We start from the raw sequence: 19,330 nt of genomic DNA, 5'->3' as shown, positions 1-19,330 counted from the left end.
TGGGAGGCTGAGGCAGGCGAACTGCTAAAGCCCAAGAGTTTGAGGTTGCTGTGAGCAGTGATGCCACAGCACTCTACCGAGGGCTACAGGTTGAGACTTTGTCTCAAAAAAAAAAAGCTTTGTGAAGCCAAAGACTGATGATCTGGACCAGGCATTCTCAAACTACGGCCCATGGGCCACATGCGGCCCGCCGGGTGTTTTTGCTGCCGCTGCCTGTCCTGCTTAGCAGCCAACTTGTCCCAGAGCCCGCAGTCCAGCCCTCCAATGGTCTGAGGGACAGTGAACTGGCCCCCTGTTTAAAAAGTTTGAGAAACTGTGGTCCATCAAAGATGGGGCAAGATTTTAATAAGAGGGTTGGAGTAGGAACTCCACAGGTAGGAAGTACACATACCCAAGTGAGAAAGAAGACTACTGGTATGTTTCCTGCATTTTTCCTGTATCCATTTGGGGTCAGCAACTACCCTTCAACAAATAAAATAACCAATTCTTACACAATGGTGACTTCTGCAAATTTAGAAGTTTAATCTGACAAGGACACCACAGGTAAACACATGGATTCAATGACTTCAGATTTCTTACACTTACAAATAAGCCTCATCATGTGCCAATTTCCTGCCCCAGCTTCCCTGCCGTGATTTCTGAGTTGGTCCTTATGGGTTCCAGGAGTTCTCTGTCCCAGGCCTTCCTTATAGGACCCACCGTGTGATTGGTTGAAATTCTTTGAATCAGCTAACACAAGTTAACTGCTCCAAGCTTGCACTGCAAATATCCACTCAAACTGTCTGATAAAAAGAGGCTGCACTTAGGAATAATTTAACATGTGCTTTCTTTTTTTTGGTTTTTTTTTTTGACGGAGCCTCAAGCTATCCCCCTGGGTAGAGTGCCATGGCATCACGCTCACAGCAACTTCCAACTCCTGGGCTCAAGCGAGTCTCCTGCCTCAGCCTCCCAAGTAGCTGGGACTACAGGCGCCCGCCACAACGCCTGGCCATTTTTTGGTTGCAGCCATCATTGTTGTTTGGCGGGCCCGGGCTGGGGATTCAAACCCGCCACCTTAGGTGTATGTGGCTGGCGCCTTAGCCGCTTGAGCCACAGGCGCCGAGCCAACATGTGCTTTCTAAACCATACCTTCACAAAGTGATTTCCCCCCTGCATTCCTGTCTCACAGGCTTGTTGAGGGTTAGGTGTTACCTGGAATGCTGATGTCTGGGTCCAAGTGGCAGCTGGCCATCTGGAGCTTCATATGGCTCTTCTACCTCATACACATTGGCATCAGTGTCCTCCATGCTGCTGGGATTCTGCCATTCCTGTTCTGGACTTTTCCCTACAGCCATAATAAATGGCAAGTTCTCATACTCTGGTATTTCCTCATAATGACGTATATTTTCATACTCTGGGGCACAGAGGCTTGTAACAGATTTGCAGGGTGTCTTAGGTGATGACTCCCTGGAAAGCATTTGGTCATCCAAAGACTCAGCTCTGAGACCGTTCGGGGCACTGGTCTGGCCCCGAGACTTCCTCCCCTTCTTTTGGGATTCCAGGCTGTAGTTATTATCTGCAGAATATGCCTTCGTAGGTTTACTTCTCCTCCCTTCTCCTCCCAACAAGCCATGCCAATCACCTTCGATTCTCTTGCGTTCCCTATGGCAGAAGCTGCCTGCCGTTGTGTCTCCAAGTTGGCTACTCCTGGACCAAAATTTCTGAAAGTCACTCTTCATGAAACAGATGGACAGTTTCATGTTGAGCAACTTTTTAAAAGAGTTCTTCTTTGTAGAATCTTTGCAAGGTTTGGTGCACCTTTCCATATCCACAGCAGACAATGACTTTGCTCGAGGCTTGGTCAGGGCCGTGGAAGGCTCACTATTGGAGGTGACAGACTTTAAGGACTCTGGGTTCCCTGAAAAGGGTAAAATAGGATGAGGTAATTTCCACACTGGCTTTTCAGAAGCCTGCTTAGGCACATCAGAGGACGACACCCCATGGTTCTGGGCACACAGATGCTGAAGATGATTTCTTTCAAGACCTTTCTCTGAATGTTTTTCACTTGAGGGATAAGAACTTTTCTCCACGAGCTCCTCAGATGCAGCCTTTTTAAGCACTCCTGTGGCAGGCAAGCTGTGTCTCTGAGGTTTTTTGGGGACAATTCTTGAGGAAACTTCCTCTTTTATTATAGACTCCTTTTGCATTTGAGGGGTAGAAACTCCCAGGTTACAGGCAGCAGGCAAATGTTCACTGCAAGTTAATTTGAGCTGCTTAGGCAGGCTCATAGATAGAGTACTGCATCTTATAAAACTGGTCCCTTTGTCCACACCAAGTGATGTACTGGAACCATCTATTGCAGTGCTGTCAGAAGTCAAATCAGAGTCTGCATCTAATGAAGGGGTTGTTTTTTCAAAGGACGATGTTTCCTGACACCTGGCTTTCTGTGACTTGACCAAGGCCTGTCTGTCACTGTTGGGGTCCACCTTCAATTCCTTTTTATTTCCTGGATTCATTTTGTCCACCTGTTCCTGGCTACTCGGATGCAGAACACTGATTTCATTGTTTTTCAAACTATCTTCGCTAAGACAAGAAGAGCTACTGGTGGAATTTTCCGGTTCCTCGGTACTTTCACTAGGAGCATCTACATACTTTTGGCGTAAGAGACGAGCAGCGCGTGTCTTTCTGGGCTTGGGAGTTGGAAATTTGGGGCTATATGATACTAGGTGAATTTCTAAGGGACCAAGATCTTTGACTTCAGATTTTTTACTAACTTCATCTGAAGATATCAAAGTACCCTTTTTACTGTTTTCTAGAGCTTCTGGTTTGGATGAATAAAAGTCACTATTGCTTTTTTCACTGCCATCCTGACAAGCTTCAAAATTTTGAAATTCATCACTAGGAAGCTTGAAGTGGCAATTGTGACGATCAGGAGCATTTTCAAAGCTGGGCGGGGAAGGTAGCAAATCCTCAAATTCAATTCTGAATTGTCTGTGTGAATTATAGCCACCATTCATTTCTGGGTTGTCCGCGGACCTGTGCTTCTTGGAGGAAATAAAAGGTGACATTCGGTGTGTTAAGACATCTTTAAGCTTCTCTTCTAGGACATTTGCCTTGAAAACTACATTAGTCTGGTTTTTGGCCTTTTCACCAGGAGAATCATATTTACTCATAGTTTTTACAGTCAAAGACTCATCAGGCTTACAATTTTGTAAATTTTCATTCATTCCCAGGGGCTCTAAAACAAGCTGCTTTACACACACGTTCTCTCTATTCGCAAGCTTATGGATACACTCGGAACTACAGGAACACATTGGTAAGGTATAATCGTTATTCTGCTCTCCTACATTTTTGCCATTAAAATTGGCAGTGCTTTCCGCTAATTCTTGTTTATGCTCTTCCAGGTTCAAAGTCCTTTTCCTTGAGGGTGACTGCCCGCCATCTTGAACAGAACTCTTCAGAACTTTTGGTTTGGGGGCTATTGCAGGTTTGGCTTTCTTTGTGGCCTGCGGAACACTAGAAATCACAATGTCAGGCTTAGGAGCCACAGGAGGAGGAGCTGGCTTATTATTTGCCGCAATAAACTTTGGCTTGGGGGCCACTGGTGGCTTCTTAATCTCTAGAAAGGCAAAAAGAATAATTTGATGTTAAAATAAGCATTCAATGACATTTTTACTTTTAACAATGTGAACTTGCATTTTACTGGGTAGATTACGTTACATTGTATGGAATCAGTATTACTCTCGAAGATTCCTTAAATGGTCCTTCAATTCCAGTACACACAGCTTTGGCTATATTGTACACATTAAAGTAAGTTCAATATAGTTTTTCTATCAACTTTTGAACAGGTTAGCATAAATTACACTAAAGAACTGACTTCTGCTTGGGACCTGTATAGTAGTTCTTCAGTTCATTTGCTTGAAGAGTTGAATTTGTGTAAGTTAAATGTAGGATACAAGTCTTTAAGCTTCTCATATGGATAAGCAGTCATATTCTTCTACCTTAATGATAATATAATAGAGTTGTGTAAATGCCTTTTATCAATGATCTGTCTGCTTCAATAGACAGAACCCCAAAGGAAGATAGAGAGCTGAAATTTTCTAAACTTAAAAACTGAAAATGAATTCTTTGTTATTATTTGAGGGTCATAATAAAGGTGGTATTTCTCTGTTCAAGGGTTATTAATTGGGAGTTTTCATTATGTTTTTTCAACAAGCTACATGTCTAGGCTCTACCTCTGATCTGGGGACAGATTCAGGACATCTGTATTTCTTTTTAAGTTCCACAGGTGATTATATTGTTTATCCTTCATTAATAACCACTGTTCTAGTGCATTTAAAAGTTGACACAATAGCTAGTATAGCAATTCTTCTTGACTATATATACAAAAAGTACACAGTTAACAATTATACCATGCTAGATTTGTACATACCTGCTTATAGGAACCTAATAAAAACTTTACTCAAAAAGACTGGGAAGGGTGGCCCATGACTTTGTGATCTTAGCACTTTGGGAGGCCAAGGCAGGAGGATCACTTGAGGCCATAAATTTGAGAACAGCCTGGGCAACAGAGTCCATCTCTACAAAAACCTGAAAAATTTGCCAAGCATGGTGGCAAGTGTCTGTCATCCTAGCTACTTGTGAGGCTGAGGCAGGAGGACCATTTGAGCACAGGAGTTCAAGGCTGCAGCGAGCTATGATCTAGCCACTATACTCCAGCCAAGGCCGCAGAGTGAGAGTCTCTCTCTCTCTTTTAAAAAAAATAAAAAATAAAAAGCTTTACACAAAAGACCTATGAAATGAAAATATATATAGAACCTGTATGTCTGTATCCTTTTATGTTCCTTTACATTCTCCTACCTACATTGTTACTTATCAACCATATTTTGCCTGAGTGGCTTGAGTTTACAAAGTGTTTAATACTTCTTATATTTGTTCCTTTGACAGAATCAAATACTTAATAAAACCTTAATTTACTGATGAAAACTTTAAAAAGTATCTCCTGGAAAAGGACTGCTGGACATTGTTTAACTAAACTAGACACTGTCTGCAGACACAGAGGCTTTGATATTTCATTTGGTGATGATTTCTTTTCAACCAAGGAAATTAGTCACGACACTTGGGAAGATATTACATGGAACTGAGCAAAAAACAACTCAAAAACAAGAAACAAACAAACAAAAAACTCCAAGTAGGATGCTCTACTTCCTTTGACCAACCAAGGAAGAATTTCCCAACCCCCTAAAACTATGTGTACAACAAAGATTATATGTTAATAGATGTCTTCTCACTCAATTTCTAGGTATATTATTATTAATAGGTATACAGGCATATAATATTATCGTAAATAAGGAAGATAATGAATTATTTTTCAGAATAAATACAAATTTCTAAAGCTATATAATTTCAGTTAGCTGTTCAGTAACCATATTATTAGTTTATGTTAAGTTTTTTTTGTTTTAAGGCAGATAATAACTGTGAAATCTTTCAAAGCCTAATGATAAAACATGTTATAAGGGGCTACTAAACTATTTTTTTCTTATATTTTTATACATTGACAGCCCATACTATTAAACTCTTGATCTATTAAGTCCTAAGAGAAAGCATGAATGCCTTAGGCCTCTTTCCTACTTCCCATCCAAACTCAATAAAAACTGACAGCCTGTCATGTTGATTTCATTTCTGCACCCATTCTTAAAACACACTACCCCTGGGATTTTTGAAAGAATTTTCTTAACATGTCAGTTTTGCAAAATGAAAAGCGTTCTGGAGATTGGCTGTGTAACATGGGTATGCTTAACACGTCTGAACTATACACTTTAAAAAGGTTAAGGTGCTAAATTTACATTACATGTATTTTATTACAATTAAAAAAAAAAACCCCACCTCATCTCATTAAATTAACCTTTCACTATCTGGATCTTAGAGCCTTGTCATTTAACCAATTTATTTTTTATTTTTGTTAAATCATTCCTCTCCCCAGTACCAATGTCACTCTTTAAATGTCTTTTGTACATAAGTCTGCTTCCAAGAGACATAAATTCTCTCTTACTGTCACTGAAATTCAATTAGCTACATATGAGCTAAGATTGATTCCCAATAAATATAGCACAGCATTAAGTAAAGCTTTCAGCACTTAACTCAAGGAATTCAGGAACTGTGAACTTCAGCGTGCCATTGTTAGTTCACCTATGTATTGGAGGAAGCCAATAACTTGGGGACCTGGCTAACTCAATTGTGTGCCTTGTGCAGACCTGGCTTCCTCACTTTCTTTACTTGGAAGATTTCTAAAGTCCAGATGAATCTAAGACTGTAACTTCTGAGATAACTGCCTCGGGAGAACCCTGATACGCTGTGGCCTCTTTCTCTGGTTTTTCTTCAGTGTACCCTTGTCTTCACCACTATAAGATCAGCTCCAGTTTCAATCACGGCTGTATCCCAGCACTGAACACAGGGCCTGGGAATAATCAGAGCTGCCCTATACACATACTTTTTAATAAGTTTCAGTAACAGGAAATCTCTTTAAAAAAAAAAAAATCAATATCCATTTTAATGTAGAATAATATTTTGAAAAGTGAGCAGAAATCAACTTCAATAGGATTATTGAATAATTCCTTAATTATTAATAGGAACTGGTCAACTGAGTCACTGGCATAGCAATATCCAAAATCTTTCATGATTGTTATTTTTTTAATGGCTCTATTTTAAAAGAAACATAACTCAAAAAAATAAGCCATTATGTTAGAGTCTGCTCCGATGTCAAACTCTTGCAATAAGTACATGATGTTTGGCAATGAATCCAGCACCTTTGGATCTTAATACTGTATCAACAGTCAGACCCAAAGCTTCCTAGAGCAAAGCAGCAAATCTTTTATTTACACAGCTGTTTGGCCCAGGGGAAATATAAGGTAAGAAAGTAAAGCACTAGTAACCATTTTACTAACTATTACAAACATACTCGTCATCTGTTAAACACAGATGGTTGTGGTTCAAGGGTACACTCTCCTGGCTACTAGGCCAGCCAAACAGCAAAGCACAGACTTAATGAGACAGAGACCTGCACGTGTTCAAAGACATACAAAATATTCACCTATAATTCTCTCTCCTTTTTCACATACTGCTTAGAATAATTCTAAAATCTCTTCTAAGGATCCATTCTTTCACAGACACAGAAAAACAAAACAAGTTTTTCTTGGTTTTGGATACATAGGTATAACTTAAATGTTCTACAACACTCTTTTTTTTCTTAAATTGAACCAACCCTCCCAAATACCTCATAGATTAAATTCGAAACAAACTTCCCTTCCCCAAATTGCAAATAACTTTCCTAAAAGTTTTAATGGTTTGACTACTGTTCCCAAAAGGCACTGTAATCAGCTTGTAAGGACTATGTATACATAATTTTATAAGAATGGGGTAGGAGGCTCGGTGCCTGTGGCTCAGGTGGCTAAGGCGCCAGCCACATACACCTAAGGTGGCGGGTTCGAATCCAGCCCAGGCCCGCCAAACAACAATGACGGCTGCAACCAAAAAATAGCTGGGTGTTGTGGCGGGCGCCTGTGGTCCCAGCTACTTGGGAGGTGGAGACAGGAGACTCACTTGAGCCCAGGAGTTGGAGGTTGCTGTGAGCTGTGAGGCCACAGCACTCTACCCAGGGGGACAGCTTGAGGCTCCATCTCAAAAAAAAAAAAAAGAATAGGGTGGGGAAAAACTCCAGTTCTCTTTCACAGTCCTCATTTAGACACAAGAAAGAATTATAATAAACCTTAACAGATGGGTGAGCAAAAAAGTAGTTAATGCTTCTCAGCAAGCCATGCTAAAAACCAACTCACTCAGCTAGACACAGGAAGTGTTCCTCTCTTAAGCACCACAAAAATGTTTGTGGATTTCTTTAATTATAAAGCTGATAAAATATAAAAATAGCTTATTATTCTAGGGTAATTCAAGTGAAAGAATCATAAACTTCCAGATCGGGACCCAGAGATGAAGTTTGCATGTAGAAATGTCAAAAATTAAATGCTTCTGTATTGTTAGGACAGAAATTGAAAACCGATACATATAAGATATGAATATTTTAAATTCATTTGTGTAAAAAAGGGGAAGAACTAAAATTGGCTGGTTAAATTTACAACCACTTTAAATTTCAATTAATTACTTGAACAAAGGTAAGGCACAGAAATTTGGAATGAAAATAATTTAGCTTTGTAAGTAGAAAGTCTCCCTTTGCACAGAACAGAGTTTATAAAAACTGTTAACTACACAGTGCATGATGACATCTCATATACATACATTTAACAATCAAAAAGAAAGATCTCTGCAACTTCAGAATATTTCACTCCATGCCTTCTTTTCCTATTGGCTAACTTCTTCTTTCCTTAGTTGTAATCTGATTACACCCACCAATGCAACACTACATTGTATCTAGGCTTTAGAAATAATACAAATCATAACATGTGGAGCGCTGCTTGACGGTTTCAAGTTGCAGGGATTTTAAACAAATGCCAAAAAAAGCAATGAAAGTTTAATCTGATACTTCAGTGCTGATTCTAAAAGTAACTTTGACGGGAAGCGTTAAACTATTACAATTTCTAATGAAAAATGTAAAAAAAATTAAAAAGCTCTTAGTATTTCACTGAATACAGTATTAAGTTCTGGTTTAAAAGTTAAACTACATTTTTGTAAAGGGAACGTAACACACTGGTAATTATTTTGAAATTTAAAAACTGTTCCTTAAGAATGTTCAGAAGAACAATGTCCAGAATTGCTCAAAATCCACACAAAGGTAAATACAGGCTTTGTCATCTGGATGACGGGGAAAGGACTACGAGAGGCAGACAGAAATTCAGGCTTTGTTTACACCAGTCAGGTAGAAATAGAAATAGAAAAAAAAAAAATATATATATATATATATATATATAAATGATTGGATGAAGATGAGCAAAACAACTGCCATCAGCAGTCCTACTCCAACGCTTCTCAGGTAACAGGGGTAAAACCACCAGGACAGGAATAACAATGTCTAGCCCTCTTTATCTAATAAGGAAAAGGCTTTCCAGCCGATACTTGGTTCAGCGCGACTCAGCATAGTTCCCGAGTTCAATATCCTGGGAACACTGACCTTTCCTAGAATAACCGATTCTTAACATGGGAAGCTACACTGTTTTCATTCGCAATGGCAAAGTCGCTCAAATTGTAGGAGAGTTGAGCAAACGCGCTCTTTATATTTCGCCTTTCACCGAGGCGTTAAAGAGCGGGCCTCCCTTTGAAGGTGGGGGTCCCGGGGGATCCACGATTTCCAGAGAGACGCTCTCCGCAGGAAGAGAGAAATCCGGCTACAACCCCCCTGGGCTCCGCACTTGCCGCAGTGCCCGGGAAAGGCAGGGAGCACACAGCTCGCCCACCCGGCGAAGAAAGTTGCTCCAGAGCCCAAAGCCCAGGAGCGCTCCCAGCAAACTTTCCAGCGGCAGCGCGAGCGCCGTCACTTACCCGCGGCAGAAGTCATGACTCTCCCGTGCAGTTCGCCTCCCCCTCGCGCCCCTCAATCCATGTTCCCTTCTCAGTCCATTGTTTCCAGAGTTAGGGCAGAAGAGAAAAGCCCCTGCAGAGCCCACATTCCGTCCCGCCGCCCCGCTGCGCAGCCTGAGCGCCGCACAAAGGATGCGGCCAGCTCCAGCCACCCAGCCGCGCTCCCAGGCGCGAGCCGCCAGCGGCGGGCGGGCGAGCACGAGCGCCGCCCCTCCGACTCCCGGCCGCCAGCTAGGCGCGGGCACGAGCGGGGCTCACCGCGGCTCCGCCGGCGCGTGTCCCTCTCCAGCTCTAAAAAAATCAGAGCTCTAGGCGCCCCCTGCTCGTCGCGGCGGTAAAAGGCAGACAAAAGCCTCAGACTCCACCAGTCGGAGGGCTCGAGCTTCATCCCGCTCCCGCCCCTCCCGTTCCCACGCTCACCTTCTGCACCAATAGGCGGGCCTGAAAAGAGAGGCGAAAGCAGCGAGGCATGCTGGGAATTGTGGTTTTCTAGACCCGCGGGACCGACAGAAGCTGAAGTATCTGTGCCGCCTGTTCTCCCGCCTTCATTTCCCATCGTGCTGAGGCTGGTGGCATGGCGGAGAAGGATGACACCGGAGTTTGACGAAGAGGTGGTTTTTGAGGTAAGTGGAAAATGGCGGTGGGTGTGGATTGCCTTTGTTTGAGAAGGACGAGAGGGAAAGCGAGGAGGCAAGGCGATCCCGGGGCGAGGGATCGAGTGACGCGCTACTGCTGGCCTGGACCACCGAACCCCTGTGATTTGTGGGCCTAGTATCGGCCGCAGCCTGACAGGTGTAGCGGGAGGCGCCTTGGCCGTGGCCGGCCTCTCCCTCAGGACCGCCCAGAATTCCCAGCCCGGACCTGGTTGCCAGGCCCGTGGGCGGGAGCCCTGTCTGTCCATCCCCCAAGGAATGGATGCACCGCTGGGGGGCTGCGCCTGTTTGGGGCGCGGCCGAATCGTGCATTTTACCTACGCACAACTTAACCTCCTCTTTTATCATTCTCGATTTGGGGGTCAGTATCCAGAAGTGCTTCAGATCACCGTTCACAGTCTAGGCGTGGCTCTTGGAATGAAGGCAGCAGGTGCCAGTTTTGTAACACGGTTTAAAGTCTGTGTGGGACCTACTGTGGATGGTTAGAGCCAGAGCATTTCAGCGTCTAGATTCGATTCTTTTGTCCTTTGCTGTTGCGCTAGGTGTAGCCAATTCTTCTGACTCGAAGCTCTGGATGTGAGTGAGTGCTTTTGTGTGGGACTGTTTTAAGACATTTTCTGCCATCTTGAATGAAGAAAATCAGGCGAGTGCTTTTGGTGCCATTTTTCTATCTTACGGAGGTCAAAACTCACATCCCTGTGTATCCCCTTTACTTCTGGTCATTCACCTAGATATTAAGAGATGTTTTAAAAAGAAGTGGTCACTGCCATGCGACGGGAAAGCAAGGCACTCGCAGCAGAGAATATTAGATGTTGAAATATGTACAAACTGTCACTGGAGGATTAATTTGGAAACGGCTGTCTGTTTTTGCAGTCTCCAAGAGGCTACCTATAGTAAGGATATACTATGTGAATCTTGAACCATGAATCGGATTAGAAAGACTGAATGGAGAAAATGTATTATACAGAAAGGGAATTGAGTATGTATGCCAAGGTTGGGAGGTGTGAAAGTAGGGGCATGGGTGTGGTGGAGGGTCGCTATAGAGAGTGGTTTGATGGGGCCACAATGTAAAAGTAATGGAAAATGGGGCCATTTTACCGAAATGAAGAGTCTGAGTGTGAGTTCATTAGGTCCTGAATTTTGGAAATGAGAAAAGGAATAATAACAGCTTGGATCGACATTTCTAATTTAGAATTGAGGTAACAATTACAGATGGAGTATGGAGTCGAAGGAGAGAGAAATGTATGTTGCTTAGATTTCTAGAGTAAGGTAAACAGGGTGGATGTATTTTTTTAATCCCATTATCTTCTTCATCTCTGAATATCATACAGAGTAATACATGCTCAAAGAACATTTTACTTATTAGAAAATAAGCTAAGAAAATGAAAATCATCCATTATCCCACCACCCAAAGATGGCTACTATTAACTGTATAGTATGTGTTCTTACAGACATTTTTTTCTGTGTAAATGTGTTTATGTGTGTGTAGTGTTTTTTAACCCAAAAGATATGCCACATAGAATTTTGTGTATATTTTTTACTTGAATTTATCGTCAATATTTCCCTATTCATCATTCTTTGAAAAAAATTATTAATATCCCATCATGTACATGGATCCTAATATAACCATTTCCCCATTATTGGATAAAATTAATGCCCATGTTTGTAATCAACACTAACATAGCCTATCTTTAACTGTAACTCTGATTTTCCTCAGAATAATTTCTAGAAGTGGAACTTGTAGGTCAAAGGATATGAACATTTAGACTTAATGCAGAAAGATTCTCATTGCCATTAGGAATAAGAGAGTATTAGTTTCACCAAATCCTCAGCAGCAACCATATTAGTTTCCTTTAATCTCTGTTAATTTAATAAGAAAAATAGCATTCCATTGTTTTAGTTTACATTTTGTGCATTTGTACATTTATTGGCCATTTTAATTTTTTTATTTGAGGATATTTTTTGCTCATTTTCCTATTTGATGTCAGCTTTTAAAAAATTGATTTGCCTTAGTTCTTCGTATATTACCTAACCATTGCCATGCTTGTAGAAAATTTTTTTGTTTGCTGTTTATTTGCTGTTTATTATACACCTTAACTTTTATGGCAGTGTAATTTGCATAAAGTATACAAATCATAACCGTGCATATTGGTATATTTTCATAGGTTGAGCTCCCAGTTCAGGAAAGAGAATATCACTAGCACACCTGAAGCTCCCTCCTGGTCCTTTTTAGTCACCCCCAAGATAGTCACTATTCAGACTTATAATATCTAACAGATTAATTTTGTCTATTTTTATTGTTTATACCCTGGGCAATTGCATGTATATGTTCATTTGTATCTGGCTTTTTTGCTCCCTGGCTTTGTAAGGTTCATCCATATTGTTACACGAGCATTTTTTTATTTCTCCAGGGTATTCTATATGACCATTATTTAATCCATTCTTCTGTTGGTGGTTATTGAGTAGTTTCCAGCTTTAAACTATTAGTGCTACTGCAAACCTTTTATTATGTGTTTTGTTAAACAGATTTCTGAGGGTAAATACTTAGGAGTAGAATTGCTGGGATATAGGAAATATTCACCTTCCATAGATATTGTCAAACATTCTTCCAAAGTGGTGGTATCAATTTATACTGCCGACAGGAGTGTATGATACGAGGTCCCTTGCTCCACATCCTCATCAACACTTGCTAATTCAGGGGTTTGGGTCTCCCCTACCCAGAGAGTCTCACTTTGTTGCCCCAGGCTAGAGTGCCATGGCATTAGCCTATCTTACAACAACCTCAAACTCCTGGGTTCAAGCGATGCTCCTGCCTCAGCCTCCCCAGTAACTAGGACTACAAGGTACCCACCACAACACTTACTCAGCTAATTCCTCTTTTTTTTAGAGACAGAGTCTCACTTTGTCACCCTCAGTAGAGTGCTGTGGTGTTACAGCTTACAGCAACCTCCAACTATTGGGCTTAGGCGATTCTCTTGCCTCAGCCTCCCAAGAGGCTGGGACTGCAGGCGCCCACCACAACTCCCGGTTATTTTTTGTTGCAGTTTGACCAGGGCCGGGTTCGAACCTGCCACTCTTGGTATATGTGGCCGGTGCCCAACTCACTGAGCCACAGGCACCACCCTAATTCCTCTATTTTTAGTAGAGATGGAGTCTGGCTCTTGCTCAGGTTGATCTTCAACTCCTGATCTAGAGTGATTGATCCTCCCACCTTGGCTTCCCAGAGTGCTAGGATTACAGGTGTGGGCCACCCCACCCAGCCTAATTTCAGCCTTTTTCTTTTATCACATGGGTAATTATGTCCTGATATCTCCTTGTGGTTTGAATTTGTATTTCCCTGATAAGGAAGTTAAGACATTTTATGTATTTATTTGCTAATTTTATGTCTACTTTTGTGAAGCTGCTTCAAGGTTATTTTTTTTATTAAATTGTAAACACGGAGATCATGTATACATTAACGCATTTATGTGGCACAATGTGCTGACTTCATATAGAATTAGGAACGCTTACATCACACTGGTTCATATATACCTTATCTTGTTTACTTAATTATTGTGTTAAGACATTTATACTCTATACTAATAGATCTGACATATACCCTTGCATTATGCACCGTAGGTGTGATCTCACCATTCAATCTGACCTCCCCTCTTCTCTCCCTTCCCCCCCTTCATCTTGGGCCATAGTTGTGATCTATTCTTCATATGAAAGCGTGAGTGATTATAAATTGGTTTCATAATAGTACTGAGTACACTGGATATTTTTTCTTCCATTCTTGAGATACTTTACTAAGTAGGATATGTTCCAGCTCCATCCATGTAAACATAAAAGAGGTAAAGTCTCTATCTTTTTTAAGGCAGCATGATATTCCATGGTATACCTATACCACAATTTATTAATCCATTCATGGGTCATTGGGCACTTGGGCTTCTTCCATGACTTGCTATTATGAATTGAGCTGCAGTGAACAATCTGGTGCAAATATCTTTATTATCAAGTGATTTTTGGTCTTTTGGATATACACCTAGTAGAGGTGGTTATGATCAAAGTGGTTTTGATTTGCATTTCTCTGATGATTAAATATGATGAGCATTTTTTCATGTGTCTGTAGGCCATGTGCCTGTCTTCTTCAGGGAAGCTTTTGTTTAAGTCCCTTGCCCACAATGAAATGGGATTATTTGTTCTTTTTTTGTTAAGAAGTTTGAGTTCTCTGTGGATTCTGGTTATCAAACTTTTGTCAGAAGCATAACCTGCAAATATCCTGTCCCATTTTGAGGACTGTCTGCTTGCTTTACTTACTGTGTTCTTGGCTGGGCAGAAGCTTTTTAGTTTGATCAGATCCCAGTAATGTATTTTTGGTATTGCTTAAGTTGCCCTGCAGGGGTCCTCCTCATAAAGTATTCTCCTAGGCCAATTTCTTCAAGTGTTTCTCCTGTACTCTCTCCAAGAATCTTTTTTTTTTTTTTTTTTTTGAGACAGAGCCTCAAGCTATCCCCCTGGGTAGAGTGCTATGGTATCACAGCTCACAGCAACCTCCAACTCCTGGGCTCAAGCGAGTCTCCTGCCTCAGCCTCCCAAGTAGCTGGGACCACAGGCACCCACCACAACGCCTGGCTGGTTTTTTTTTTGTTTGTTTGCATACATCATTGTTGTTTTGGTGGCCTAGGCTGGATTCGAACCCGCCACCTTAGGTGTATGTGGCTGGTGCCTTAGCCACTTGAGCCACAGGCACCCAGCCTCTCCGAGAATCTTTATAGTTTCATGTCTTAAGTTTAAATCTTTCATCTATTGAGAGTCAATTTTTGTTAATGGTGAAAGGTGTGGTTCCAGTTTCAGTCTTCTACAAGTCACTAGCCAATTCTCCCAGCACTATTTGTTAAATAGGGAATCTTTCCCCCAATTTATATTTTTGATGGGCTTATCAAAGATCAAATGACCATAAGTGTCTGGGTTCATCTCTTGGTTCTCAATTCTGTTTCATACATCTACCTCTCTATTTTTGTGCCAGTACCATGCTGTTTTGATCACTATAGATTTATAGTATAGTTTGAAGTTTGGTAGTGTGATTCCTCCCGATTTCTTTTTATTTCTGAGTAATGTCTTGGCTATTCAAGTTTTTTTCTGGTTCCATATAAACGAAGTAGTATTTTTTCCAGATCTTTAAAGTATGACAGTGGTGCTTTGGTAGGGATTACATTAAATTTGTATATTGCTTTGGGTAATATGGACATTTTAACAATGTTGATTCTTCCTAGCCATGACATGGTATGTTTTTCCATTTGTTAACATCTTCAGCTATTTCTTCTTAGAGTTTCATAATTCTCTCTTTTTTTTTTTATTAAATGATAGCTGTGTACATTAATGCAAACATGGGGTACAGTGTAGTGTTTTCATATACAATTTGAAGTATTTTCATCAAACTGGTTAACATAGACTTTGTGTCATTTACTTAGTTATTGTGTTAAAACATTTATACTCTAGTTCTAGAAAAATTCACTTGTACCCTTGTCATAATTCTCTTTATAGAGATCTTTCACATCCTTTGTTAGGTAAATTCCCAAATATTTCATCTTCTTTGGCACAACTGTAAAGAGAATAGAGTCCTTGACTTTGTTCAGCCTGATTAGTATTGGTATATATAAAAGCTACTGATTTGTGAGTATTGATTTTGTATCCTGAGATGCTACTGTATTCCTTGATCACTTCTAAGAGTTTTGTGGTTGAGTCCCTGGGGTTTTCCAGGTATAAAATCATATCATCTGCGAAGAGTGAAAGTTTGATCTCCTCTGACCCTATGTATACCCTTGATCGCCTTCTCTTGCCTAATTGTGATGGCTAAGACTTCCATTACAATGTTAAAAAGCAGTGGACACAATGGGCATCCTTGCCTGGTTCCTGATCTGAGTGGAAATGTTTTCAGTTTGACTCCATTCAATATGGTATTGGCTGTGGGTTTGCTGTAGATGGCCTCTATCAGTTTAAGAAAAGTTCCTTCTATACCTATTTTCTTAAGTGTTCTGATCATGAAAGGATGTTGGATATTGTCAAAAGCTTTTTCTGCATCTATTGAGAGAATCATATGGTCTTTGTTTTTTAGTTTGTTTATGTGGTGTATTATATTTATAGATTTTTTTTTTTTTTGAGACAAGAGTCTCACTTTGTCACCCTGGGAAGAGTGCTATGGCATCATAAGTTCACAGCAACTTCAAACTCTTGGGCTCAAGCAATTCTCTTGCTTCAACCTCCCAAGTAGCTGGGACTACAGGTATCCAGCACAGTGGGCACAGCTCCCAGCTTCTTTTGGAGATGGGGTCTTGCTCTGGCACAGGCTGGTCTCCAACTCATGAGTTCAGACAATCCACCCGCCTTGGCCCCCCAGAGTGCTAGGATTACAGATGTGAGCTACCACGCCCAGCCTCCACTTCAAGGTTCTTACATATTTTTTTAAGGAGGTTATCTCTTTCTTACTGATTTAAAGGAATTCTTTACATACACTAGATATACATTCTTTGTTGGATATACATTTGGCCCTCTGTATCCATGGGTTCCCTATCCGCAGATTCAACCAACCCATCAAAAAACAAAAAAAGGCCCAGGCATATAATCCTAGCACTCTTGGAGGCCAAGATGGGTAGATCTCCTTAGCTCAAGTTCAAGACCAGCCTGAGTCAGCCCTAAAAGTAGCCGGGCATTGTGGCAGGCACCTGTAGTCCCAGCTACACAGGAGACTGAGGCAAGAGAATCACTTGAGCCGAAGAGTTTGAGGTTACTGTGAGTTGTGACACCATGACACTCTACTGAGGGAGACAAAGTGAGTCTCTGTCTCAAAACAACAACAACAAAGTTGTGGGGGATTAGAAGCAGGGTGGCTCTCACATGTAATCGTCGCTACTCAAGAGGCTGAGAACTGCTTGAAGCCAGAAATTTAAGACCAAACTGAGCAATATAGACCCGTGTCTCTAAGAAAAATGGAAACTAATTAGCTGTGTATGCTGGCACACACCTGTAGTCCCAGCTACTTGGAAGGCTGAGGCAGGAGTATCCCTTAAGCTCAGGAGTTTTAGGCAGCAGTGAGCTATGATTTTGCCGCTGCACTCTAGCCTGGGTGATAGAATGAGACACCATCTCTAAAATAAAATAATAAAATGAAATAAAGCTATACAGTATAACACATACTGTATTTACATAGTGTTCACATTATATTAGGTATTATACATAATCTGGAGATGAGTTAAAGTATGAGGGAGACTATGCATAGGCTATATACACATACTATGACATTTTATATAAGGGACTTGAACATTCACAGACTTGGTATATGCCGGGGTCCTAAGACCAATCTCCTGTGAATACCTAAGCTGTATATACCTCAAATATCTTATCTCAGGCTATGTGTGGTCCCTCTGTACTCTTTTTTGAGATAGAATCTCATTTTGTCACCTGAGCTAGAGTCCACTGGCATCATCAGAGCTCAGCCTCAAACACCTGGGCTCAAAGGATCCTTCTGTCTCAGCCTCCTAAGTAGCCTCACCTCATTACAGGTGTATGCCACCATGCCTTGCTAACTTAAAAAATTTTTTGTAGAGATGGGGGATGGGAGATGGGGTCTTCACTATGTTGCTCAGACTGATCTTGAACTCCTGGCCTCAAGCAATCCTTCTGCTCAGCCTCCCAAAGTGCTAGGATTATAGGTGTAAGTCACTGCGCATAGCTATCTCTGCCCTATCTTAACAATATCTTTCAATGAACAGAAACTCTTAAATTTACTATGATCTAATTAAACCTTTCTCTTTTATGGTTATTGCTTTAAAAAAAAATTTGCTTCTTTTGAGTCCACAAAGACATTTTCTTTAAAACCTTTATTTGACCTTTTTCATTTAGATCTGCCATCCATCTGGTGTGGATTCTTTGTGTGGTATCAAGTAAAGATCAACATTTTTTCCCATATGGTTGTCCAGTTGACCTAGAAACATTTACTGAACGATTTTTCCCCACTGAGCTGTAGTGTTTCCTTTGTTATGAATTGGGGTATCTTTCATGTGTAGATCTGTTTGGGGGCCCTTCTTTTCCATTTGTCATTTTGTTATGACCATATTATTTTAATTACCTAAACTTTATACTAGTTATTATTATCTGATAGGAAAAAAGCTCCTCAGTTTTGTTTTTCTTCAAGACTGCCTTTGGCTGTTCTTGGCCCGTTGTACTTCTATATGAATTTTAGAATCAGCCTGTTAATTACAGATAAAAAAAAAGTACTGAGATTTGGATTGAGATTGCTTTGAATATACAGATCAGTTCAGGGAAAATGAACATGTTTACAATATTGAATTTTCCAATCCATGAGCATTTACTTCTTGCCTTCTAAATGTGTCAGGTAGCTTCCCATCTCTTTCTGTTCTCTAGAACTGATTTTACAAAATGGAAATTATCTGTTCCTTGAGGGTATAGCTAAACTGGCCTGCCACGGTGTCCAGTCGAGGCCCATGCACCGTATGTGGCTTATGTGAACATGTTTTTGCTTATCTTTGGTGGTAGGTATTACAAAAATTATGCATGGACCTTTTTTTTTTGTTTCCCCTCTTATCAGCTTTCATTAGTGTTTGTGGATTTATTTTATTTTTATTTATTTATTTATTTATTTATTTTTTGAGACAGAGTCTTAAGCCATTGCCCTAGATAGAGTGCCGTGGCTTCATAGTTGATAGCAATCTCCAACTCTTGGGCTCAATTTTTCTATTTTTAGTAAAGATGGGGGTTTCAATTTTGCTCAGGCTGGTCTTGAATTCATGAGCTCAAGCAGTCCACTCATGTAGGCCTCCCAGAGTGCTAGGATTACGGGCCTGAGCCACCATGCCCAGCCAGTGTTTGTATGTTTAATGTATGGCCCAAGACAACTCTTCTATTTTCAGTATGGTACAAAGAAGTCAAAAGGTTGGACACCCCTGTTTGGGTCTTTCCTGGGGAAAAGTAATAGATGTCCGTCAGTTCAATTTCTTCTATGGTAATCGTTCAGTTACAATTTTCTTTTTTTTTTTTTTTTATTGAATGGTAACTATGTACATTAATGCACTTCTGGGGTACAGTGTGGGGTTTTCACACGCAATCTGAAATACTTCCATCAAACTGGTCAACACAGCCTTCATGTCATTTTCTCAGTTATTGCTTTAAAACGT

The 19,330-nt window shown here is 40.8% G+C and overlaps 2 protein-coding genes across 3 annotated transcripts in view; one reads left to right on the top strand and one right to left on the bottom strand.

Moving 5' to 3' along the window:
- The window catches only part of FGD6 (FYVE, RhoGEF and PH domain containing 6), a 125,236-nt gene extending 115,537 nt beyond the window's left edge, over nt 1-9,699 (bottom strand). The window contains exons 1-2 of one of the 2 annotated variants that reach the window (XM_003783345.2): nt 9,466-9,699; nt 1,192-3,598 (exon numbers count right to left, since the gene is read on the bottom strand). In XM_003783345.2, the coding sequence (XP_003783393.1) occupies nt 1,192-3,598; nt 9,466-9,481 (2,423 nt within the window). In that variant the 5' untranslated portion in view covers nt 9,482-9,699. The remainder of the gene's footprint in view (nt 1-1,191; nt 3,599-9,465) is intronic. The other variant, XM_023509211.1, reaches the window with a different exon arrangement.
- Nucleotides 9,700-9,991: 292 nt separating this feature from the next.
- The window catches only part of VEZT (vezatin, adherens junctions transmembrane protein), an 81,922-nt gene continuing 72,583 nt past the window's right edge, over nt 9,992-19,330 (top strand). Inside the window, 1 exon segment of the mRNA XM_003804084.3 lies at nt 9,992-10,127. Coding sequence (XP_003804132.2) covers nt 10,092-10,127 — 36 coding nt within the window. The 5' untranslated portion in view covers nt 9,992-10,091.

The sequence above is a fragment of the Otolemur garnettii genome, unplaced genomic scaffold (assembly GCF_000181295.1).
Source record: "Otolemur garnettii isolate 467f Iridium unplaced genomic scaffold, OtoGar3 scaffold00007, whole genome shotgun sequence".
Lineage (NCBI taxonomy): Eukaryota > Metazoa > Chordata > Mammalia > Primates > Galagidae > Otolemur > Otolemur garnettii.
The sequence above is the reverse complement of the archived record's forward strand: the minus strand, read 5'-3'. Positions and strand labels throughout refer to the sequence as shown.